The sequence below is a fragment of the Drosophila persimilis genome, unplaced genomic scaffold (genome assembly GCF_003286085.1).
Source record: "Drosophila persimilis strain 14011-0111.01,24,50 unplaced genomic scaffold, DperRS2 tig00000002-arrow-pilon, whole genome shotgun sequence".
Lineage (NCBI taxonomy): Eukaryota > Metazoa > Arthropoda > Insecta > Diptera > Drosophilidae > Drosophila > Drosophila persimilis.
Genome location: NW_020825289.1, coordinates 4,528,727 through 4,555,357, shown reverse-complemented (window position 1 = coordinate 4,555,357; position 26,631 = coordinate 4,528,727). Strand labels below are relative to the sequence as shown.

General features: G+C 42.0%; 4 protein-coding genes across 6 annotated transcripts; all 4 read left to right on the top strand.

Annotated features, from left to right (window-relative positions):
• The first annotated feature begins 5,552 nt into the window (after positions 1-5,552).
• LOC6590368 (ceramide phosphoethanolamine synthase) lies at positions 5,553-7,383 on the top strand. The gene is made up of 2 exons (XM_002015582.2): positions 5,553-5,679; positions 6,142-7,383. Exon 2 carries the CDS (start codon positions 6,205-6,207, stop codon positions 7,336-7,338), a length of 1,134 nt encoding a protein of 377 aa, XP_002015618.2. The 5' UTR covers positions 5,553-5,679; positions 6,142-6,204; the 3' UTR covers positions 7,339-7,383.
• Positions 7,384-9,489: 2,106 nt separating this feature from the next.
• LOC6590367 (TAR DNA-binding protein 43) lies at positions 9,490-12,703 on the top strand. 3 transcript variants are annotated; one of them, XM_026985135.1, is made up of 8 exons: positions 9,490-9,672; positions 10,304-10,567; positions 10,633-10,943; positions 11,023-11,227; positions 11,297-11,937; positions 11,997-12,140; positions 12,206-12,333; positions 12,407-12,703. In XM_026985135.1, exons 2-7 carry the CDS (start codon positions 10,327-10,329, stop codon positions 12,284-12,286), a joined length of 1,623 nt encoding a protein of 540 aa, XP_026840936.1. In that variant the 5' UTR covers positions 9,490-9,672; positions 10,304-10,326; the 3' UTR covers positions 12,287-12,333; positions 12,407-12,703. The 3 variants fall into 3 exon arrangements, with proteins under 3 accessions (XP_026840936.1, XP_002015617.1, XP_026840937.1); XM_002015581.2 differs by lacking the exon at positions 12,407-12,703 and having other exon boundaries at positions 12,206-12,369; XM_026985136.1 differs by lacking the exon at positions 12,407-12,703 and having other exon boundaries at positions 9,495-9,672; positions 11,297-11,461; positions 11,986-12,140; positions 12,206-12,369.
• An 8,464-nt stretch (positions 12,704-21,167) lies between these two features.
• On the top strand, positions 21,168-26,580 carry LOC6590366 (benign gonial cell neoplasm protein). The gene is made up of 5 exons (XM_026986016.1): positions 21,168-22,702; positions 23,995-24,342; positions 24,401-25,372; positions 25,431-26,121; positions 26,179-26,580. The coding sequence occupies exons 1-5, from the start codon at positions 21,211-21,213 to the stop codon at positions 26,312-26,314; spliced, it is 3,639 nt and encodes a 1,212-aa protein (XP_026841817.1). The 5' UTR covers positions 21,168-21,210; the 3' UTR covers positions 26,315-26,580.
• On the top strand, positions 22,927-23,933 carry LOC113565134 (partner of Y14 and mago). The gene has a single exon (XM_026986019.1). The coding sequence runs from the start codon at positions 22,968-22,970 to the stop codon at positions 23,577-23,579; it is 612 nt and encodes a 203-aa protein (XP_026841820.1). The 5' UTR covers positions 22,927-22,967; the 3' UTR covers positions 23,580-23,933.
• Positions 26,581-26,631: the final 51 nt, after the last annotated feature.

Here is a 26,631-nt window from a genome sequence, read left to right as displayed (position 1 = left end):
TTCTATTAATTCGCTTTCATGCATGAGCCGACGAGTCCCAATAGGAAAATGTGGCCCGCCCCCCTTAAACATGCAAATTAAAAAACTGCGGTAGCGGATTGCGTTTTTAAAAAGTTTTTATTTAACTTCTAAGTTTACAGATATAGATTTAAGTTGAGGGTCACAAAGGATTCCGGACAAAGGACAAAAAAGGGTTTGCGCGATCTTAGTTTTTTAGCTCGACTTTCGGTGTCGCTTCTGGATCGTCGATCCCTTTCGCGAATAGTTTTTCTATAAGCATCTCAATTGATTTCGCCATCCCGAGTATTGGATTTCGTCATCCAAAGAGAGAACTGTAAAATGCCCAAAGTGCAGGATCTGCAGAAAGCCGGGTGTGAGATTGTTTATGAGAAGCCGGGTGTGGGCAAACATTGTTTTTCCATTTAGGCGAGTGTCAAAGATTGGAATTGTGGCGGGAGCCATTGAGATTGTACATCTTAGAAATCAATTAGGCGAAGGCCCAAGATTGAAATTGTTTTCGTCTTAGAAAGCTAAGATTGTTTACAACTCGTATAAGAGCCCAATAGAATTGGGTACGTTAACTTGCATGGTGCGCCCATCACGTCTTCATCGATTGTATGTGTGTGTGTGTACATGTGCAAGAAAAACGGATGGACCGATATGCGATATTTTTTGTACCGATACTTGTTTTATCAATCTTTGATAAAACAATATTCTTTTTAATGGCCTTAAGCTCTGTAATGCGATTAAATTTACTATAAAAATGTACTAAAAAAATACCATCGAGACGGTACATCTCCCAGGATAGGGACCGGTAACCTCGATGGATCACATCCTCACAAAACGTAACATAAGCTGGGCAATAAACAGCTTCAACCCGTTCAAATCGCCAGGCCCAGACCAGGTAATCCGGCCCAACTTCAGAAGGCCGGGGATACGGCCATCAACTGGCTACAAGGTATCTTCAGGAAGATACTGGCTGTGGGTACAATCCCGCGAACATGGCTTAAGGCAAAGAAAGTCTTCATTCCCAAAGCAGGAAAAGCCTCGCACTCAACTGCAAAAGACTTTAGATCACTCAGCCTATCGTCCTTCCTCCTCAAAACCTTTGAGAGAATCGTCGGGCTGCAACTGAGGACAACTATACACCCTCAGTTGCTGTCAGGCGCACAGCATGCATACCGGAAAGGAAAATCCACGGAAACGGCTCTTCATAAAGTGATCTCAGCGGTAGAGAAATCTCTGCAGCACAAAGAGTACTCACTCATAGCCTTTCTCGATATTGAGGGAGCTTTCAACAGCGTTGTACCGGGCGCCATTACAGAAGCCCTGACTGACCTGGGGGTGGACCGTCACTAGGTGATGCTCATTGATCAATTGCTCACATACAGGACGGTGACATCATCGATGGGATCGTCCGCCCAGTCGAGGTATGTCAACAGAGGCACCCCGCAAGGTGGTGTCCTGACCCCTCTTCTGTGGAACATAGCAGTCAACAAGATTCTATGTGACCTAGAAGGGGGGCTGCAAAGTCGTGTCCTATGCGGACGACGTTGCGATTATCTTCTCGGGGAGATACCCCCAAACACTGTACGACCAAAGACTATACAATAGCAAGATGTTGCATGAGGAACAAATTCTTTGTCAATTTTCGTTTGACGCTTCATGGTACGTGCGCGCGGGGCTATTACTTCAATTCTCTTTTACGCTACCTTCGCCTCCGAATTGCTACTCGGCTTCGTCAATGCCTCGGTCAGCGTCGAGTCGGTGTGTCTCGAGAGATAGAATACAAAAACAAAATATGAATCGTCTGCGTGCCGAAACCGTAGGGCAGCGTGGTCGCTGATGTCTTTGGCGCGGCACAGTGGGGACTCAGCCGAAATAGTAAAAAAAATTGTATTAGTGCTTTCGATAAATTTAATGTACGCATCTAATAGAGAATTTTCCAATCAAATTTTCAAGATAGTTTTAGTTTAGGAGATAGAAGCACTCAAAGTTTATATATATGTAAGTACTCAATGCAAATATTTATTGAACTCATATTAACTAACTAATTTAGCAAGCTGAGACGTCCAAAGGTCCCACTGTGCCGCTCCAAAGACATCGGCGATCCGCGACCACCGCTTCGACGGTGCTGAGGCTCGAGAGTCCAGAACAGACGAAACCGATGGGCAGCGGGGTCGCGGTAGAGACGAAGTACAGGCGAAAAGGGAATTGAAACCCCGCGCGCTCCCTCGTGCCTTTTGGGTTCTAATGTTAGGACCCGCCATAGAACAGCTTTTTAATCGCTCATGCAACATCTTGGTATTGTATAGTCTTTGGTACGACTTAATGACCGCAAAGCTAGCGCAACTGTCGGATTGGACAGAATCGCGCGGTCTGGGAGTAAATCCCTCAAAAACGGAACTCGTACTATTTACAAATAAATACAAGGTCCCGCCCCTCAACCATTCAATACTACAAGGATGCAGGCTCTCCTTTAGCGACAGTGCCAGTTACTTAGGGTTGGTAATTGACAAGAAGCTTAACTGGAACCTGAATGTCAAAGACAGAGTGAAGAAGGCAATGACTGCCCTCTACACATGCAAAAAAGCTATTGGGCTAAGATGGGGTATGATCCCAAGCATAGTCCAATGGATATATCAAGCTATAGTTAGACCAATACTACTCTACGGAGTTACGGTGTGGCCGGCCCTATCAAAAAGGGCGATCACCAAGCAACTGGGCAAAGTCCAGCAGACTGCCGCCCTATGTATCAGCGGAGCTCTTCGCACCACCCCTAATGATGCGCTAAATGCCATCCTGTGCCTACAGAGCCTTGACCTCGCAGGAAAGGAACGGGCAGAAGCAGCAGCAATACGTCTAAGAGACTCAGATCAATGGGTGACACAGTGCATAGGTCACTCAGCCATATTAAATAACAGCAGTACCGTCCCCTCAAAAACAGACTACCAAGTTCCAAGAGAGTACACAGTCACTCCCTTCGACACAATCATCCCTCACAGAGACGAATGGCTCGAGGGACTCCCAGGCCCAGATGGGGCCATAAACATCTTCACAGATGGATCAAAGCTGGACGACAGAGTCGGAGGGGGAATCTACTCTGAACCGCTAAACATAAGGCATTCCTAGATTGGTGTTCTGGTAAAGCACAACATCCAAAATTATATAACACCATTCAAACTCAACACAAACGAAAAAATAAAACGAGGGGGAACGTTGTGAGTTGCTGCGGACACCGCAACTCTACAGTTATACCCGATACTAAGTCAATATGGCTCTCCTCCGGCAGATGCCGCTAATCTTAAGCGATACGACGAAGAGTGCGTGCGAGAGAGACAGAAAATCAGTCTGAGCGTGACGTCGGGCGCTGCGTAGTCACTGAAAATTGTTTTGTTCCTTTTGGCTATAAAAAATATCCGATCTGATCCAGATTCAGCAACCGGATAGATATGATCATTATCTATAATTCTGCGTTTTTAGTTTTCTCGAATGTGCAATATTGTGGATGCAACAGATTTTCGTCCATTGTGGGGGCAGACGGGGGTGGGGCGAAATTCTGAGATATACGTTTTTTAGTGAGATCTAACAGAAGTGCAAATACCAAATTTGGTTACTCTAGCGTTAATAGTCTCTGAGATTTGTGGATGGCCCAGATTTTCGTCCTTTGCGGGGGCGGAAGGGGGTGTGGCGAAATTTTGACACAAAACGGTCAAGGTCCGATATCACAGCAGTGTGGATACCAAATTTGGTTGCTCTAGCTCTTATGGGTTCTGAGATCCTTGAACTCATATTTTGCAATTGGCAAAACCGACCATGAAACCTATGTGTTAGAGAGAGACAGAGCGAGAAAGAATGAAATTGTTTTCTTTATTCTGGCTATAATAATTATACGATCTGGTTGAGATTTTACGCTCTAAAACATATGTATAGTCATCCTTTACGATTCTGCGTTTTTGGTTTTATCGTATCTTTAAAAATGTGGATGCCACAGATTTTCGTCCTTTGTGGGGGCGGAAGAGGGCGGGGCGAAGTTTTGAAATATTTTTGTAGCAGTGACATATCACAGAAGTCTGGATCCAAAACATCGTTGCTCTAGCTCTTATAGTCTTTGAGCATTAGGCGCTAATAGGGACGGACAGACGGACAGACAGACATGGCTCAATCGACTCGGCTATTGATAATGATCAAGAATATATATACTTTATGGGGTCGGAAACGATTCCTTCTGGACGTTACACACATCCACTTTTACCACAAATCTAATATACCCCTATATATACCCCTTACAGTATATGTGCCTTTTTCTTTGTTTGTACCTTTCGATGCGTGTCGAACATGGATAGGTAAGAAGCGAAGCGGAAGCCTAACAGAACAGGAAAATCCATGAGCTCTGGTTTCGGCCCCAATAATAAGGCCCCCAATAAGATAACCGTTATAACTACTTCCCGGCCGATCAAAAAATTAAATTAAATGTTTTAGAAAAAGCCAACTTCTATGAAATCGATTGCAATTCGCTACAAGAAACCTTTTTTAGACAAGATCCAATAAATGCAAGTATTTAGAAGAGGTCAGTCAAATAGAAAATTGATTCAATAATCGGATAAAATTATTTGGGCATGGCTACATAAAAAACGAGCATTTATTGGTAATAACCAGTTGACGACAATGAGCCCATTAAGATAAGGCTTCAATTAATGCGAAAACAATGTAGTCTCTGTTTTAAACCTATTCCAACGATATTTTGCAGTTCATCGTCATCCTACAGAGACCAAGAATAGGTATAAGGATATATATAAATACAAGATAATAATCATATGTCTAAAATTTCTTTATTAATTACTATTTAAAAACAGTTCGAAAAACAGGATCTTCATATTAAACTAACGAAATAGGGTATACAAAGGCATATACACGCGTGATGTCTTCAAATACCAGCAACAAGGCGACTGTTTTTTTTTTGTTGAGCTATTTCGTTTAAACCTTGTTTTAATCAATAAAACAATAAAATCAAGCACTAAAAACTAGCCAATCTTGTAGAAAATGTATTCCTTAATGGGCTAAAATGATGGCAGAACTAAGAACTAGTTAGCCGTCATTATTCAACGGAATATAAAAATTGGGCAATATAAACGATTATCCTACTTCGTTTTTTTTTTGTTTTGACCTATTTCGTTGAAACCTTTTTAACGTAAACTCCAATAAAAGCAAGTATTTAGAATAGGCCAGTTAAGTAGAAAAATTATTCATTAATCGTATGAAACTAGGTGGGCAGGGCTCAGGGTTTTATTTAGCTGAGAATATTCCACGGAAGATCAAAAACGAGGAATTTGTAAAATAGAATTTGAATTCGTCATTATATTTACGGTATATTTTGAAAATGACACGGTATATTTTGATATATTTCTTAGGGTCGGACGGTATATTTTAACGATAAATCCGCGGTCACACTGCTCGGAACAAGAAAATAATTGATAAAAATATATGGTTTTATTTTTATTTATATATATATACGTTCTTGTTGCTAATTGCCGCATGTAAACTATTGCGCTATAACGAATTTCCGAAACGTCAATCTACAAGTTTCACGGAACAAAATAGAACATTGGTTTGGCGAAGACAGCAGTTTAACAAGGATAGGATGTTTTGATAGAGGAAGTTTATTTTTGAGCTATGAAGGTAAGTACACTTGCAATTCCCCTTCTAGGCAAAGCCGATTGAGCACCTATTTATTGGTTATTAAAACCATCATAGCATATGCTTACTTATCGTCAATACATACATACAAACACAAGCATGCCTATACATGCGGGTGTGTGATTTATTTGATTGATTAAACCACATAGTATGTATGCATGTACATATCTTTGTTATTGTATCTTTAAAAGCGTTAACTTGCCTGGCAATAGTTATAAGCAGTGAAAAGTCCACATAATACTCAGGCCATGCCATCAACATGTTAATGGCTTCCGTAAATACCGAGAATAGATAGGAATAGGAATAGAATGAAAGTCGCTGGAATTGTTATGTCGTCATGCATGCACACAAGCGTACATGTGTGCGTGTGACGGTATAGAACATTAATTTAAACAATTTAACCTTTATAAACCCTTAATAATCAATTTTCTCGTCTCGTTACAGTTGTATCCTGAAAGCACCTCGAAAGGAATTTAGAATTGAAAGCTACCTCAAAATATTACCACCATGATTGGGCCCAGTTCACAAGTCAGCAAGATACTATTAACGCTACTGTTTCTGTTGATAATATTCTACATTTTTATGGATGTGGAACTTTATTTGCGGATTCATAACTATGTTATAGAACGGAATTACCATACGAACACCTCGACAATATCTGCACCATCGCCTGTTGCACCAGCAGGAACATCAGACCACAGTAGCAGCACGAAACTTCCCACCGCTGAGAAAGAGCCGTCCTATGAAGATCACACATGGATATCTTGTGATGTTAATCCGCTCTGCCATGTAACTGTCAAAGCTATATTGCTGGACCACACGAACCACTACCTGTTTGCACCACTGGCCACTATGTTCGACAATGTCATTGGATTCTCCCGTTCCACGTTCATCACGCCCAATATGATATCATTTTTCCATGTGGGTGTGGCTTGTTTGTCTGGAAAACTGGTGGCATCCGATAGCCTGGGATACAGACGGCTGGGCGTGCTCCTCTTCCAGATACGCACCTTCCTGGATGATTTGGATGGACATGTGGCTCGAGTGAGAAAGCATATTAGGGGGGAGCGCTCCGAAATTGGCACGTCGGGCTACTATGTGGACGGCCTCTGCGATGGACTCGGCTGCATTGCCCTACTGCTGGGCATATTCTTTTACCTGAAAAACAACCCGCCTCGACGGGGCTACTCGATCATACCAATGAGTGACCCCAAAACACCTGAACCGACAATGATTCCAAAAATGAAGGCAACCACGCGAAAAGTGGCCAAAAATGTGATCAGCTTCACGGGACAACTCTTGCTCAGTTCGACTGCTTGGAATCGCTATATAGCCGTCTACCAGAACATGTTGGAGCGTGAAGACGTTAGCAGCAGTCAGTACCTTCATTGCCAGAACTACGTATTCAAGTCCAATTGGTTCTTTTGTGTGGCGTGGATGTGGCGCATTGTTAATGTACACTCATTGCTCCACATCGTGCTACTCAGCATTTTTTGCGACAAGCTGTGGGACTTTTTGAGAACGATACGTTATAGCGGTTACATTATATTGTTAGTTGCAATTTGCTTAACTGAAATGCACATTTTGGAGGCACAGAACTACATTTTTAATTCGACAGCGTGCAGTAATATTTCACTGTGATTTTATTAATATTACGAGAAAATACAATAATATTTCTGTAGTGGATACAACGATGCCTTTTTTATTATTTATATGTATATAATGATTGATGTCTGTGTATTGTAACCATATTTCTTAAACATCAATATTTCAAAACACAAAACAACTATTGCATCTTTTCATACAGAGATACTTTTTGTTAAGGCCGACTACAAGAGCATGTCTTCAGCTGTGATAACAATGTTATTGATCAATAAATCTATAATAAATTGTTATAAAAACTTATCAAATCGTAATTCTTGGGGGTCTTGTAGCTTGTAGATATGGTATCAAAGATCTGGGTCCATAGAGGAATATTAACAATATTTCGTTCTGTAACATAAGCAGGAAAAACCCTGATTTAAGTATATTCTTAACATTTTTCTTGGCTATAGTAAATGAAGCAAAATTAAATAGTTTCCATTCTGAGTGATATATGTACATATATACTTAAAAAATAAACGAAACGTAAAAAGACAGTGTGAGCGTACATTCTTGGGGTTTTTTGTTCTTTACCAATTATTGAATTATAATATAATAATGTAAAATTTTATTATTTATCTTTCATTATATATTTTTTTAAATTTGCAAGAAAAAACCATATCAATGTTTAAAAATTCTTGTTTCGTTTCGACTGTTCCAAAAGAACGCATTTTAAGGGAGGTGAAGTTATATTTATGGTATATTGGTATATTGAGGTATACTTTGCCAGATTCATCAATCTATTAAATTTCATTTTCAACGTTATATAGAAATCCAATAAAAGCAAGTATTTAGAATAAACCAGTTAAGTAGAAAAATTATTCATGAATTGTATTAAATTATGTGGGTATGGCTATTTGTGCTATATAGCTGGGAATATTCGACGGAAGAAAGATTAACCAAGAATTAGTCGTCATAACCGGTTCACAACAATGAGTCCCATTCCACGCACACATACCCTGGGGGAATGGATGTTATAGAATTAAGAATACGTTTGTCTTCCAAGACTCCGTAGGTATCAGGATCGAGATAAATATATACAGGATACTAATAAGGTACTTGAATATGTCTAAAGAATATCAATTTGAGAAAAGGTCTTAATAAATTGCGTTTGATCTACATGTAAAATTAACGAAATAGGGTGCACAAAGGCCTATACACGCATCATGTCTTTAAATACCAGCCACATTGCGACTGACTGTTTGTTGAACTATTTGGTTTATGCCTTGTTTTAGCCAAAATACAATAAAAGCCAGGACTAAAAACTATCCAATCTTGTAGAAAATTGATTCATTAATCGTATAAAATTATGTGGGCATGGCTAAATGTTCTATTTAGTCAGTTATATTGCACGGAATATGAAAAACGAGGAATATGTAAAATATAACTTGAATTCGTCAGTATATTTACGGTATATTTTTTAATGAGACCGTATATTTTGGTATTTTTTTTAAATCGGGTAGAATCTGTAATACCCTGGGGTAAATGGATGTTATAGGATTTTGAATATGTTTGTCATCCCAGGCAAAAACAATTTATATTCAGTATATTTTAATAATATTCAATATTATTTAATATTATTTTCAATATTTCAACGATATTTTAAAGCTTATTGTATTCTTGTAGGGACCAAGAATAGGTCTAAATAATGTCAATTTGAGAAAAGGTCATTATTAGTTACGTTTTATCTTCATATCAATATTTATACCTTTATATAAAATTAACAAAATAGGGTATACAAAGGTCTATACTAGGGCTTTAGCGACTGTTTTTCTTGTTGAACCATTTTGTTTAACCCTTTTTTACAATAAATACAATAAAAGCAAGGATTAAAAACTATCCAATCTTGTAGAAAATTGATTCATTAATCGTATAAAATTATGTGGGCATGGCTAAATGTTCTATTTAGTCAGTTATATTGCACGGAATATCAAAAACGAGGAATATGTAAAATATAACTTGACTTCGTCAGTATATTTACGGTATATTTTTAAAACGAGACGGTATATTCTTGAGTGTCTTATCCATAGTGATATAGATACAAGAAAATTTTTTCAGCAAAGCAAAGGAAATATGGTGTTATTTACTAAATCAAAGTCATTAACAATGAAATTGTAAATATTCTTTGTATTTATTACGCACTAATTGAAAGTGGATGTGCATATTTAAATGGCGTGTGTTGTGTCGAAAAACTAGCGTGAAAAGAATGCCTAATGAATGAATAAATGCAAATTCATACCATATAAAACATTACGTGTGCAAGTGCTACCAGAAATCAGATATTACAGGCACTACGTCTGTGGTGTTACGTTACATCTAACCCCTATCAATAGTGTAAGAATTGTTGTGTAACCAAACCACCATTTAGGATGCGCTATATGTACATATGTATGTACCCACATGTCATATGTACATAATGCTTCCTCTAGGCCACAATCCCCTTCCCACAATTTTCCCATTGAAATGTTGAGTTTAGAGAGATGTTTGCTTTTTTCATATATGTACATTAAACCTCCTAGGACTCTTCAACTAATCATCGTATTTAAATGCCCTTTTATTATTAAATCAGTTATGCAAATTTGTTTTTATCCAATTCAATTTTCATGAATCGATATTTTCATTTTTTTTTTGTCGTATAGAAAACATTGTAGCTTTTATTGTCATAGAGAGATCTTACAAAAAGTACACTTTTTCTAAGACATTTATAATTCCTTTTCTTTGATTTGAATCTCTGAGCATTAAATGGTTTGTTTGTTTGTTTGTTTGGTTTATTTTGAAAGAAAGTATGAGACGAATCGAATGAGTGCATTTCGTGTAATGTATGTAGCATAGATAGAATCTGATCTGAATATGTACGAGTCTATTACCAAGTGGGATGCTTCAGTTGATTGAATGATGGATCAAGAATAGAGCGACAAGTGAACCGCTTACGCAGAATGTTGGATTAACTTTCTTGTCATTTTAGAGTTACTCGAAGCCATAGTTATTATGGATTTTGTTCAAGTGTCGGAGGAGGAGGGTGACGAGCCCATCGAGCTGCCGGCTGAGGAAGATGGCACATTACTTCTGTCGACCCTGCAGGCACAGTTTCCAGGCTCCTGCGGCCTCAAGTATCGCAACATGGACACCAAAGCCGTGCGAGGCGTACGGTCAAACGAGGGCCGACTATTTCCGCCAAGTGTCGATTCCGGGTGGGGAGAATACATTTATTTTTGTGTGTTCCCCAAAGGTAAACCAAATACAACATTGTATTCCTTAAAACTAGCTTTTATCGCAGCCAATTCCCTCTCACAGAAAATAAACGCAAAAGCGACGACAATTTAGAAAATTCAACAGCCAAAACGAAACGCATTGAAACGCGACTACGGTGCACTGACCTCATTGTTCTGGGACTCCCGTGGAAAACAACTGAGGATAGCTTGCGAGAATACTTTGAGAGCTATGGAGAAGTTCTAATGGCGCAGATAAAGAAGGACGTCAAGTCGGGACAGTCAAAAGGCTTTGGATTCGTACGTTTCGGTTCGTACGACGCCCAGATGCGCGTACTCTCTAATCGTCACCTCATCGATGGGCGCTGGTGTGAGGTGAAAGTTCCAAATTCAAAGGTATATACAGATCCAGACATATGTACATGCTATATATTAGCTGGGTCGAGCTTTAAACTAAAAAAAAATCATCTTCTAGGGGGTAGGTCACCAGGTGCCATGCAAAGTCTTCGTTGGTCGCTGTACAGAGGACATCAACTCAGATGACTTGCGTGAATATTTTTCAAAGTTTGGAGAGGTTACCGATGTGTTTATACCCCGACCATTTCGGGCATTTAGCTTTGTCACATTTTTCGATCCGGATGTAGCCCAATCACTGTGTGGAGAGGATCATATAATTAAAGGTAAGAGCAACGTTTGCGCGAGGCAAAGACAACTATTGCGATAACAGAAATGCTTTGTGACTTCTATAGGTGTATCAGTTCATGTTTCGAATGCCGCCCCTAAAGCCGAGCAGAGCAGAAGCCATCAAGGACAGAACTACAACTACAGCTCTGGCAACAGCTATGGCATGCATTCGTATCATCCTCAAGGAAACCACATGTCATCACATCCTGGCCGAAGTGGGCAACACAGAGGTAATAATCAACACAATGCACACGGTGGTGAGAACCCGATTATCGCCAATAGTCACAGTCACAGTCACAGCAACAATGCCAGTGGTGGTTACGGAATGGGCGGACATTACGGAATGGGTGGCAATGCGGGTGGGGGCTACCATAATAACAGTAGTAATCACGCTAGTGGTGGGCACCGTCAGGATGGTGGCGCTCCCTTCAATAGAAACTTTCATGGAATGAACCAGCCCCACAATGGAAACGTAGGCAGTGGCGGCTGGATGAACAGGGGACCCTTGGACATGCCTAACTTACAAGCATTAGGCATTAATTCGCAAGGATCGAGCTCGTCCAACCAAGGACAGAACATGAACAACCCTTTGGGGGTCGGACTTAATTTAAACTCATTGCCGATCAACCCTGCTTTGGTTGCTGCTGCGTTGAATCAGTGGAGCCTTGTAGGCAATCAGCTGCAAAATCAAAACCAGGACCAGCAGGCAAGCCTTCTACACTCTATCATTGTTTCAAACAAAAAACTCTCTCAGTTACTTTTCAGGGTGGCAATTTTTTATCGTGGATGTCTCAAAACGGCGGCCACAACGCCAACAACTATGGCGGTCGAAAAGGATCAAATAACCCAAATAATCCAGGACCTGGTGGAATGATTAAAGCCGACAACTCTACTTGTAACGACCAACAGGTTAGTTTCCCATTCAAATGATAACCACAAATACAAATAATTTATTTATATTCTCTGTATTACAGAATGGCTGTGCACCTGGTAACGCTGGTTGGTCAAATCAAAGCAGCTCCCAGAATTCTGTGGAGAAATCCAATTTTCTTTGAGTATATTTACCAATTAGGTTTGGTAACAACCAATTATTATTTAAGAAGTAAATTTTTGATTAAACCATAACTTGTGTAGCTTACTTAAATGTGTATTCTATTCTTTTATTAAAAATTCAGGAAATATGACATCCGCGCGCCGAAGTTTATACACCCTTTGCGGTTCAACGACCCATAAATAATGGTTTATCTACTTAGATCTGAAAATCTGTTACCATTGGATTATTTTCTTGTTTTGCCAGACCTACATGGCTAAATCCATCAGGGTTGTTGTTTAGGGAATGCTTCCTTCTGTGGGTTACCAAATTGAAACACCCTGCAAGGGTGCAGTATTTGTTTAAGCAAGCATATGCAAAATGTGCACTAGAACTTTGATATAATGTCGAAGAAATAAAGAATAAATCGGTGTAAATTACAATTATCACTTGATATAGAGTTAAAAAAAAATAATATTTGAAACTTATTGATAAATAAAATCAATACAAGCAAAATCTAATTTAAATTTGTTTATCTGGGATAATTCGAAGAATAATAATGGAACTGGAAATTCCAAGTGCTTTATCGACCGCGATGTACCCGATTTTTTTTTATACTTCAAATAGATTCCACAATATTACATCAGAATTTGTGATGCTTATAGTACACAAAATAAAGTGACTAGTATTCCATATAAGTAAATATTAGGTTGTTAGCCAATTTCCGTGCTAACTAAAATCTATTCAGATTTGCTTCTGTACTGTGCTGAAAGCGAATCTTTTTTACTTCACTTTTTACTTTAAACATATATTTTGTTTGTAGTCGGTAAAACATCAAAATCGTACCAACTAGCCGTTTAGGAGCGGCCCGTAATATGCTTAATATGTACTTCGCAAACTGGAGCACTCGCGATTATCTAAAATACGTGAGTACCCTTACTGATCACAGAAATTTTTGTTCAGTTCTACTTGTTCTCTTTCTACTTCAGTGACGCGCACAAAATCCTTTAAATTTCCTTTTTAAAGGTAAATACATATATTAAAGAATATTGTGTATAGAAACTTCAATACGCAGGTTTTTTGAATTTCCTCTCATTTTCGTGGTGGGATACCCTCTGATGTCCTTGAATAATATTAAACATTTTACATCCTTGTCACTTTCGAACAAATCCACTTTTGCGCGCAGCTCTAGCGATCATCATTCGAAAGTATGAATAGATTGCTGGGTGAGGTAAGGGAGAGAGTTTCTTATGTTCGATCAAACCCGAAATCCATCGAAATTTACATTTTTAAAATCTTAGGATTATTCTTGAAAGTTGCGAAATTAAACGGCCTCAAAAATGCCACTAACGACGCTTTTACTTTACTGAGCTTTACTTCACTTTTCTGAGCGTGATTGAATTAACAATCGGTGGCTTGTGTCGATTGTTCGCTTGTTCCAAGAAGGTTAGGTTAGGTTAGGTTAACCCGGACGGCCCTCAGCGGGGACACGCATAGGCCAATCTGGCCCTTAGTTATCCGGATAGGGGGGTGTATGAACCGTCGCGGGAGTGTTTATGTGGTTTTAAGGTCCCCGAGAATCGAGGTGTTTTTAGCATAGGCCAGCAGTTCCTGTGGCGTCCTTTTGGAGGCATCTTCCAGTGATGCCAGCACTGGGGCGCCCAGATATCTCCTCCTTGCCCTTGAGAGAGCCGGACAGTAGCAGATGAGATGTTCCAGGGTTTCGATAGCCCCAGGTTCATCACATTTCCTACAACTGTCTCTGTTGGTGATGCCTAGCTTTGCTGCATGTTCAGCAGCCAGACAGTGACCTGTAAGTATTCCCACTAGCAATCTACAGTCCTTTCGTGGTAGGTGCAGTAGGTAATGGCTAATTTTCTCGTTGCGTTCCTTGCACATTATCTTCGAGGTTCTGCAGGTGGTGGTACTACTCCACCTGCTATCAGTCTGTGTTCTAGCCTGCTTCTCTAGACCGCATTGGAGCGTTCTAAGGGAGACAGGCACGTTCTCGGTTCTCCTATTCTCCAGCCCGACGCCTTCCTTAGCTAGTACGTCCGCCGCAATAGATCCGCACTGCCTTTTCGTGCTTAGGATGTCTAATGCCTCCCTGCTCGCCAAGACACTTCTGGAACTGACCGCGGACGACTGCAGGTTGACCGCATCGTGTGCTCGTTCTGTGAGGAGAGCGACCTCCGCTGCTTTCCCGATGGCAAAAACTTCTGCCTGGAATATGCTGCATTGGTCCGGTAGCTTATACGACAGCCTTATCTCAGGGTCTGTACAGTATAGGCCCGCTCCTACTCCTCCGTCTATCTTGCAGTCGTCTGTGCAGTTTGGTCCCTTCCAATTTTCCAGTCTTCAGGTCCCAAAGATGTGGTTGTTTTGACGTCAAGGCAAGTTTGGGGGGTCATGTAATCAGTTGATCTGGCCATGTCCCTGCCAATTGATTTGTGCCCGCATCCTTGTATCGATAGATTTCCTAAGGCGTTGTGCTGTCTTTCCCGCAATCAGGCGGGCGTGAATGTCCAGGTGGTCGATTCCGAGTACAGTTTCGAGTGCTTTTGTTGGGGTTGACCTCAGCGCCCCTGTAATAGAGAGCAGAGCCTGTCGCTGAGTCTTTTCCATAAGCTTATGGTATGTCTTCTTTTCAGTAGCCTGCCACCATACTAAGGCTCCATACAGCAGAGTCGGTCGCACCACCGAGATGTAGATCCAGTGCATTAGAGGTTCCCCAGGTTGATTGCTGGGTGTGTATTAGTCGCTACCAGGCGATTTGTTATTGCTTTCGTAGCCAAGTTGTTGAATGCTCCGGAGATGACTACGAATACTCCCAGTGCATACTTTTTATTATGAAGGGCTTTCTCAATGGTAGCTACTACCGAGTGTAATGCAGTCTCCACCGATTTCCCTTTGGTATAGGCATGCTGGTTGGTTGACATCAGTCCTCCTACCTCATTCCTGATGTGTAAGTCCAGCAGCTTTTCTAGTGTTTTTACTATATAGGAGAAAAGGCTTATCGGTCTATAGTCCTTGGGACTCGCATGGCTGTATTTTCCTGCCTTTGGGAGGAAGACAACTCTCGATGTTCTCCATTGGGCAGGGATGTAGCCTGTACTTAGACAAGCTGTGAATATTGCGGAAAGCCATAGGGTAATCGCCTCTTTGGTCACCTGCATCATGGCTGGGAATACCCCGTCCAGTCCTGGTGCTTTTGTGCCCGCAAAGGAGTCTATTGTCCAGTGGATTCGCTTTGTGGTTAAACGATCTGTTGTGGGGTGTTGTTCCTCGGTTGCTAGGTCCTGATGCTTTCTGGCATCAGCGACCTCGGTGCAGCCAGGGAAATGCTCCTCCATTAGTGCTGTTAGGGCTTCATCACTGCCCTCTGTCCACTGTCCGTCGTCTAGCTTTAATTGGCTTTGTGTGTTAGGCTGCTTAGAGAGCAGTACTTTCTCGATGTTGGAGCAGAAGGTCCTCCACGAGTTCCGTTGTGCTTTGCGTATTTCCTTCTTGTAGCTCCTAAGTAGGAGTCTGTATTCCTCATTGACGATTCCTTCGTTAGCTTGTTTGACGATCTTAAAGAATTCCTTGAGGTTGTTCCTTTGAAGAGAGAGATCCCGGTTCCACCAGAGTGGCTTGGACCTCTTCTTCGTCCTCGAGGGCTTGCACGATGTGTCGTAGACGTCCAGTAACGCGTTGGATAGGGTCTTTAGAGACTTCTCTATGTCCTCCGCGGATTTCACTGAGCCCGGACTCGAGAGCTTCGAAGCAACTGTCTTTTAAACTTTTCCCAGTTTATATTCCGGGGGTTTCTATAGACTATTACCTTCGAAGAGTATTTGAAATCGCACTTAAGCTGAATGTACTTATGATCTGAGAAGGAGGGTCTTTCAAGGACTCTCCAGCCAGATACCATAGTACCGTTGCAAGTGTTAGGTCTAGCACGTTGGATGGGGTCGGACCTACGGGGGTGTGCTCCTCCCCAACGTTTGCTATATAGATTAGTTGCTAGTTAAAGTCTAAGACTCACATCTGTCATTGATGTCGGTGCTTCCACACACATTGTGGTGTGCATTGGCGTCCGTCCCGATGACGAGTTGATGGTTTTTGGTGCCGGCTTCTGTCACCAGACTCCTGAGTTCGTCGGGTGGTGTGGGTCTGTCATGACCCATATAGCAGGAAGCTACCAGAAGGCGCTTTTCCTCACTTTCCAGCATCACCACCATCAGGTCATCCGTGCTGTAATGAGCCATAAGGTAAGGATGGATCCCCTTTCGTACGAGTACGACGGTTCTGTTCCTGCTTACCGATGTTGAGTAGAACAAGTTGTGATTTGAGGACTTTAGTCCGGCCACTGAGTTGCCTTTCGCAATCCAGGGCTCCTGGACTAGAGCTATGTCGGCGAGCCCTTGCTCTATGGCGATGAGGAGCTCCGCCGACGCTACCTTGCTTTTATGCAAGTTGAGTTTATTTGGAGGATCACACATTGGCCACCCTCGTTGGGTAGTGGGCTATCAATGTGTAAGATCCTCCAACCGGTCGTTGGCACGTCCGCGTTTTGCCGTTGATGGAGCTTCAGCGCTCAGTCCCCCTGGAATGTGAGGGAGAAGAGCACCTTCGCCTTAGGCTTGGACGGGATAAGCTCCCGGTCCACAACCTCCACATTGGCCCCCTCCCACATCACCTCCAGTTGGCAGACCGTGCGCGTCAGCCACCTTAGGGTTGGATCGTCGTTGCACTTTAGGATTTTAACCCCATTTAGCCACCCAGCACCATCGAAAGTGGACATTGGGGCCGCGGGGTCTTCCTCCATATGTGCAAACAATGCGTTGACAAGACGTGCATGCACCAGCTTCCACAGTGCCGCGGTCATCTTGCCGTTCTCCTCGCTACAGTCGATGAGTGCCACGATCAGATGTCGTTTGGTCACATCGCTGACCTTCGCTTTCGGCTTTGTTGGCTTCTTGGCCGCTTTCGGTGGAGGGGATGCACTCTTGTGCCCGCGTTGCCGCTTGCTCCCAGGAGTGTCCTTAATGGCACTCTCAGTCGAGCGTTGCCTCTTGGTGGCCATCATCTCCTCCACCTTATTGGCAAACTCGCCATTCGACGCCCTCATTTGTGGCATCTGAGCGTAGTGCAGCCGGCCCTCCTCTACTCGCTGCTCGGCCCAGGCTAGCTTGACTTTCGCCTCCTGGGAGATGTCTGCTTTACCTTGCAGCCGGCTATTGATGTTGAGGGCCGCTTTGTACTGTGCTTTGGCCTTCATCCCCTCTTTGGAACGTTTCGTTCCTTCCCTACGCAGGGAGCTGGTGCCTGGTTCCGGCGAGCGGAGAAGGCTCTCTCCCCCCGTCCTGCTTAGAGAGACCACTCTCTCCAGATCCGTGTCTGTTTCGACTACGGCATCTGGGCGGATGAATTTGCAGGCTGCGGAGTGAGTTGTCCGCCAAGTCCGAGGTGTGACCGCTGGCGACACGCAGAGAGGATTGCTCCTCCCCGTGCCCGCCGGTGGTACCAGTCACGCTTCCCACCGACGTTTGGGTTGACATCCCAACCCGTGCTTGCTCCTTCTTCGCCTTCATAGTTGGCCTGAGGGTCCATACCGGTTAATATTTTTCGGGGGAACCGCCCCCTAGCGTTTTAGGCCAGACCGGAAGGCACCTCTAGCCATGGGCCTGGTTCGGTTCCCCTGACTTTAAATCGGGAAGACGCTTGCCTTAGCTAGACACTGCATTACCCCGGACAAAGCAAGCGACAGTGCATTTTAATGTATGTATGTAATGCCTATTGCCCAGCCGGCACCCTCGTGGAGGGTTCAGCTAGAGGATTTTCGCCAGCCTCCCAGATAGTCACGGAGATAAATTTGATAAATTAGTAGTTTTATCCAGACGGAAAGAGCAAAACACAAACGAACGTATATTCAACAGGTCGTCCCAGCACTTGGTTGGGACAAAAGTGACGTTGCTAAGAGCTAGCTGAGGGTAACAGATGGATTTAATATTAAACTGCTGCTGCGACCGCAACTCTAAATTTATTCCCGATACACATTGAGTATGGCTACATTGACCGACAAAGACTGCGTGTCTGAACATGTCGTCGGGCGCTGCGTAGCCACTGCAAATGGATTTGTTCCCTTTGGCTATACAAATGATCCGATCTGATCCAGATTCGTCAATCTGGTAGATATGGTCATTCTCTATGATTGTGCGTTTTTAGCTAGAGAATGCTAATTGATTGTGGATGCCACAGATTTTCGTACTTTGTGTGGGCGGAAGGTAGTGGGGGCAAATTTCGAAATAAACTCTTGTGGATATCAAATTTGGTTGCTCTAGCTTTTATAGTCTCAGAGATCTAGGAACTCACTTCTTGCAATAGGCAAAGCAGACCATGAAGCGTGTGTGTTAGAGAGAGATGTTAGATATAGTAATAATACAATCTGGTTCAGATTCCACTATTATGCGTTTTTGGTTTTCTCGTATCTTTAAAATTGTGGAAGCCACAGATTTTCGCCTTTTGTGGAGGCGGAAGTTGGCGGGGTGAAGTTTTAAAATATGTGTACTTGTAACAGTGACATATCACAGAAGTATGGATACAAAACGTCGTTGCTCTAGCTCTTATAGTCCTTGAGCATTAGGCGCTGAAGGGGACGGACAGACGGACGGACAGACAGACAGACAGACGGCTCAATCGACTCGGCTATTGATGCTGATCAAGAATATATATACTTTATGGGGTCGGAAACGATTCCTTCTGGACGTTACACACATCCACTTTTACCACAAATCTAATATACCCCAATACTCATTTTGAGTATCGGGTATAAAAAAAAACAACAGAAAAAACCTGTAGTTTTATTTATTTCCCTTAGTAATGATTCCTATAGGGATCGCCTATGTTTTGTGGGTGGCTAATGTTAGTCCCCTCCTGGATAGCCATGTTCTGGCTCGCTCTACTTTGTATGTGTATACGATGATGGCTCCCCGGTCGGCTTATTTCCTTCACGTATACGAACTAGTCGCTTCATACAGTTGTGGAATTTTCTCAATAGTCGTGCGGTTTACGGCATTTGGGACCCCATCAGGTCCTGGTACTTTACCGTCCTTGATGCATTTTAGAATTTTGAGGACGTCTGCTGTGGATACTGTGGTGGCTTCTATTTCAAGTGACGGAATTCCATCCATCACCCTTTGGGCTGCCACTGCTCTGGAAATAGGGTTTCGACTATGTTTAGCAGCAGATCCGTTTGCTGTAGCTGCTGCGTGGGACACCTGCCTATTTGCTGTGCCACCACGCGGTGATTGAGTTTTAATTGGATGATTTTCATCTAACCTTCATCTGCTACAAACTGGTCTCCTTATAGAAAGCAAGAATAGGTATCGGGATCGAGATATTTATACGAACAGGAAACTAATCATAAGCGTAATTAGGTCTAAAACATGTCAATCTGAGAAAATGTCAATACTTATGTTTTAAATCTGATTGGAAAACATAATTTTTATTAATTGAAGGAACTAGGGTATTGAGGTATTCATACCACCGGTTGACAAGCAACAAGTGCCCAAATGACGTATCAATTCATGCTGACTTACGTTTTATGTTTTCACCTTTTTTGTTCAAACCTTGGTTTAGACACAATCCAATAAAACGGGGTCCTTAAAATTAGCCGATCTTATAGATCAAATGATTCATCAATCGGGTAAAATTATGTGTACAGGTCTCAGGGCCCTAGCTATCTAGCAATATCAAAGCGAATATCAAAATCGAGGAATGCGATTTCCGAACAGTTAAACAATTAACCCAATGTCGACCCAATGTTTATACCCTCCACGAAAATAATTAATCTTGAAGAATTTGGGCGCAGTTTAGGTAGAATATATCGGTTAAAGATGGGATTGGTCTACAAGAAGATTATCATTATTATTATTAGTATTATTTTTCGCGACTTAGCTCAAGTTATTATCCTTTTTAAGAAATTGGCCTTAAGTGGGCTACGTTCGTTTCTTCATCATTACATGAGACGGTATATTTCGGTGTACTTCGGTATATTTCTGAGGGTCAGCCACACTGATTGACGCGCACAAAATTTGACATCAACGGTATTTACGGTAAATCGGCATATACTGGTATATTCTGTCGATTTCATCAATCTATTAAATTTAATTTTCAACGTTATATAGATGTCCAATAAAAGCAAGTAATAAAAATAAGCCAGGTAAGTAGAAAATTGATTCATTGATCGGATAAAATTATGTGGGCAAAGCTAAGGGCTCTATTTAGCTAGTAATATTCAACGGAATATCAAAATCGAGTATTTATTGGTGAATAACCGGTTGACAACAATAATTACCGGCAACACTAATTCGCATACCCTAGGGAAAAGAATATTATAGAATTGAGAACATGTGTCTTTAAATAACAGCAACATTGCGACGGTTTTTTTGTTGAACTATTTTGTTTAAACCTTGCTTTAGTCTAAATACAATAAAAGCAAGAACTAAAAACTAAAATGATGTGGGCAGAACTAAGGGTCTTAGTAAGCCAGAATTATTCAACGGAATCTCTAAATTGAGCAATATAAACGACTATCCTCTTTCGTTTTTTTGTCTTGACTTATTTCGCTAAAACATTTTTTTTACGAAAAACCCAATACAAGCAATTATTTAGAATAAGCCAGTTAAGTAGAAAATTGATTCATTAATCGGTTGAAATTATGTGGGCATGGCTAAATATTCTATATAGCTGAGAATATTCGACAGAATATCAAAATTGAGGAATATTTTTAGAACTTGAGCTCGTCAGTATATTTACGGTATATTTTTAAAGTAAGACGGTATGTTTCGGTATATTTCTGAGGGTCACACTGGTCACACTTGACGCGCACAAAATTTGACATCAACGGAAAGCGGCGCCAGATTGTGTGAAAAAGTTGCGGTTTTGTAAATTCGTTTGATCGAAATGAACGAAATTATCAAAGATAAGTTTATTCCGCAGCAACTGCTGTACTTTATGGCTGGCCGGCGATGCTGCCAACAATTCCCATGCACATTTCGGTCGTCAGAGCACGACATATTCATGCGATACGCCAGCTCTTTGGGCTTGCGGGCGCAGTGCGTGTTTAATAATGGCGAAATTATCAAAGTATTCAAGCAAGCTTGCCGCCATTACTTGGAGGAGCCGAAAATATTGACATTCTCGCCTTCGACGGCAATAAACATTCTAACCATGCTGGGACAATCAGGCAACTTGGGAAAAGATGAACTGAAATTGAGCTCAGATTACATTCCACAGCGTGGGTGTGTTGCTGAAATTTTGGGGCCTCATCTACCATTTCCGACGATCATGGCGCCTACGCCGCGTGTCAAGGACGATACGCAGCGCAATTTACTGAAAAAATTTCCCGGCTATCCGTTCATCGACAACGTCATACAGACCCTGTATAAACAGCGGGTAATGGTGTTCAGTGCAGATCTCTCGTGGGACAAATCGCTGTATATGCCAATAATCATTTTTGAAGATTGCGCGTCTAAGAAAACAAATGCGAAGATAATTTGCATCGAGAATGAAAACGTTTTGGCAATGTACAATAGCAAGCGCCTGGCTCATTACTTCGCCGAGGATTTGGGTGAGACTGTGGGAGTTCAACTGCCGCATAACAGCAACATCAGCTCGGTAACGCACATTATATGCTCCACGGCGCAGTATGTGTTACGTTCACTGACAAGCCAGAAATGCCTGAACATCAGCCACTTCATTGTTAACGATGTGCACCGGCATGATCCCTATATCGACGTTTTGCTCAGTGAATTGCGAAATGCCCTGACCTTGCACCAAAATCTACGAGTCATACTGCTATGTCAAATGGCCGACGTGAAGAAATTTACCGACTATTTTGGAGAAGGGACAGAATTGATGCCGAACGGAGCTCAAAAACCGGCGCCTCGCATTTCTTATTTGGGTGATATTCACAGTCGTATTTCAGAGGCTGGCATTCACAAGGGGCAGGACATTTACAAGGAGACTCCAGAGGTGTACAGAACCAAAACCCCCAGAAATGAGCAAATGGATAAATGTTTGGATGCCTACGAGGAGCTCGGCACTGATCTTTCTATTCGTCCATTTCTGTATGCCGTCAATTACGACTTGGTGCCCGTCAACTATCGCCATTCGACCACCGGCAAGACTGCTGTGCTCATTGCATCTCAGCGGAACAATGCTAACCACCTACGCGTCTTGCTGTTTATGGGTGCTGATCCGTACGTTGTGGATGAGCAGCACCAGAACGCGATCACAGTGGCAGCATCAAAGGAAAACAATGAGTGCATTGACGTCCTGAACAATTTCAGCCTGCGGGGCAATGCAATTAAAAGCACCAAGCCCGATTTTGTGGACTACGATCTTATCATAGATTTGTTTTACTTGTTGCGAACCAAGCCGGAATATCCGTCAGGTAATAAAACTACTATTTTATTCTCTACTTATAAATAGACGGTATCCAGCGGGGGGTATTTCCATTCCCTGTTGTTTAGTTAACGGTAGTATATATAATAATGGTTATATGATTAATCGTGAGCTGTAATGGCCCTCGCAATAGTGCCATCTCCAATGTGCCTATGTATCGCATCCATCGATACATATCGCCCTTTGCCATTTAGCTTTGTTTTTTTTTTTGGAATATAGAACCAGGGTAGCAGGCTTTGGTTGAAACGTAAAAAATGAGCACCTACCAGCAAAGCAGCGAGGGGAAATTTATCCCGGCCACAAAGCGTCCAGATGGCACTTGGCGCAAGGCGCGTCGTGTAAAAGATGGGTACGTGCCTCAGGAGGAGGTGCCGCTGTACGAGAGCAAGGGCAAGCAGTTTGTCGCCCAAAGACAGACTGGAGTGCCGCCTGGCATGTGTCCCATTCTGGCGGCAGAGTCAAAGAAAGAGCTCGAAAAGCAGGAGAGGACGAGAACAAAGAAGCTGGACAAGGACAAGGAAGGAGTTGCAGTTGCCCTAAGTGGCCCCAGTGGTTCTAGTGGCGGGTCGCCGCTTAAGGTTTGCCAACCTTCGTCTGACAGCAAGACGAACGTCAATGTGATATCAAACGCTCTGGCGGATAAATTGAAGCTTAACGTACCCGAAGATGTCGATACTGAGAAACAATTAAAAAAGCTTCGCAAGAAAATACGCGAAATCGAACAAATCGAGAGCAGAATTCGGGCCGGCGAGCATAAAAAGTTGGACAAAGACCAGCTCGACAAGGTGAAAAAGAAAGCCGAAATCCTAAAGCAGCTGTCGGCATTGGAAAACAGCGACGCAGTGCAGCCAAAGCCACAATCATAGCGAAATATCGAGCTCAACTCAACTCTGCCTCAGCCACCAGGCATTTCTAAAGCTTACACTTAAATTTAAAGAAAACACACTGACCTGAAGATGTCGCGCCGTTCTGCCCGGAAACACACAAACCAGCACACCACACCACACTCACTTATGCCTGTTAAATAGTTCTACATATTAGTTATAGCTTAAGAAATGCCATTTTAGAATTATGTATCAGATAATTGTATCATTGTGCATCTGTCTTGTAACGTTCTTCATTTGATTTAATTGGAGGAATAGCCGGGTGTATTTGTCTAGGAAACAGCATTGTAAATCAGATTTAATAAATCAACTCTCTCTTATGGATACATCTAAATATTTGATATGGCTATGTTTAGGTATCGCTAATCTATTTTAATGAATCTCCATCTCTTTTCAGGCAACATATTGGTAATTTTGCCCACCTATTATCATATTGTTAAACTGAACTATATGCTTCTCAGTCATTACATGAGCGGCAAACTGCAAGAATTCTCAATATTCTTGCTGCACGAAAATATGGGCGGGGAGTACATTGACGATGTGGTTAATGCTCGCGACGACACTGACAAAGTGGTGTTGGCCACAGATATAATTGAGTCGCTGGCTCTTCAGGTGCCGTTCAAGTACCTCATCGACACTGCTTGCAAACAGTATACCATTTATAATAGCAGCAGCTACTGCGCTGAAAATCGATACGAATGGGTGGCCAAAGACTGTCTCTTGAGAAGGGAATCCATCGTCGACGGTAAAGGTTCCCCGTTCTTTCAGAAAATAACTCTTGATTTACATTCTGTTTTTTGCAGGAGCAGGTGCTGATTCGCAATGCTTTAGATTGTTATCCAAATGCGCATACAATTCGCTCAGTGAAAATAGCTCACCCCTGCTTCAAAGAATACAGCTGGACAAGATCTGTTTGACGGTGAAAGCATTGTCGCCAAACAAGATGGTCAGTGAATACCTAGGCTATACCATTGCCCCACCGCCATTCATTAATGTGCACCATGCCGTGCAGTTCCTGAAAAAAATTGAGGCTTTGAACGAGGTCGAAGATCTCACATGGCTTGGCTGCCGACTTCTTGATATACCAGTCCCTTGTCAACTTGGACGCATTTTAATTTATGGTATTCTTCTTCAATGCCTGGATCCAATACTGACCATAGTGACCTCGCTCTCGACGACGGATCCGCTGAGTATTCCCTTCACGGAGGACATTGACAACTTGTGGGATCGATTCACGATTTATATTCAAAATCTCATCAAGAATGAACGTAGTCGCCTGGCAGACAATCAGTTTTCAGACCACTTTATATTCCTGAGATTGTTTCAGGAGTGGCAGAATCGGCAAAAGAGCAAGATGCCGATTCTGTATTTAACCAACGAATACGACTTTATTCTGAACGGACTGATGGAGCAGCTGAGTTTCATCCGCTCCTATATTGTGTCCTCTCTACGAGCGGCCCACATGATTCATTTCCGTGGCGTGCTTAGCATTCAAAATCTTAATTTGTTGTCGGGAAATTGGCACGTGGTAAAGGCGGCCCTAACCGGCGGCATGTATCCAAATATCTGCGTGCTAGATGTGGGAAAATCATGTCTAAAGTCGGCTTATTCAGAGAAAGTGCACTTGCATCCCAACACAGTGCTGCGGGACTTTCTAGAGCCATTTAGCAGCTCGGCTCTTAATTTTCGCAGTCCCTGGGTTGTCTGCACCAAGCAGAAGAACTACATTTTATACGCCACCGTGGTTATTCCCTTAGCAGTGGCTATGTTTGCTGGTAAGTTGGCTTGTCACATCTTAGATTAACTGATTATTTAAATGTATTCTTATTTTAGGTCCGAGCAGAATGAGGTCTTCCCAAATAAGTCTAAGCCAAAATGATAACGTCAATGTCTATATAGATGAATGGATCTGGATGGTTATGCCAAAAACTGTAGCCGAGTTGGTCATGAAAGCACGTCAGTGTTTCTTTAGTGGATATCACGAATTTTTAAAGCACTGTAGAGATCAGGACAGATGGAACGCCGACGCAACCATTTTGGCCAACCAGGTCATGCTGAATGAAACATTGGCCAAAGTATTTGAAAACGAAGATGTGGCTGTCGGATTTTCAAAGACTCCGCTTATTTATTATCAGCCCATTATAAAGCTGCCAACCCCTTATCTGCTGACTGTAAATCACCACTTTAGCTGGAATCAGGAAATAGAAGATAGCAAAGAAGATCTGCTGAAACGACGGACATTACCACATTTCGATATCAATTCACACTTTGTTGAGCGACAGTTCTTCGTTCTGCACACCAAAGTATCATGTGAGGATTTCTACAGGAGCACCAGTACTCCCTTCATCGAATCCATACTAGGAAAGTTTGCCAGACCCATCGAGACGCCCAATCGACACATTTTCGTGATTCTGTATAAAAAGAATGATGATGAAATGCTAAGCATAAGCCGAGCAAAAACTATTAACGGAGAATTTACATTGAAGGAATACTTTCGAAATGTTATTCCAGTGTATGAAATTATGTGAGTATAGAAATGAATTTGACGACTCGACCTAATGTATACCGTCATCTCTTCTAGCGATGCTTGCCGATCGTTAAGTGTTAGCATGCCAAACTTTGACGGCCGTTTAATATCCAGTCTAATTGACAAAAGAGTTGGAAATTTAATTATGGACTTGTTCGCTTTTCGCAATTATTGGATTCATAAGCGATAAATTTATGATTTGCGTTTTTATAATCTTTGTTCCTTATGGGATGTATCGGATGTACTGCCGACCCTCAACATCAAATAATCATTTAATGATGTACTCCTTTTGTTAAACTTTAAGAAAGTTGAAGTTTTATTTTTTTGAGTTAATGCCAATGAATTATTTTTTTATGATACATGTATGTTCTATAACATTTGACACAGTGATGAATCACTCCAAATGAATGTGAAGTCGAATTTAATAAAGAGATCCTGCAGAATCAATGCTCTGAGGTTTTAAGAACTGTTTCAGTTTAGATTGATATATATACTACAACACGATAC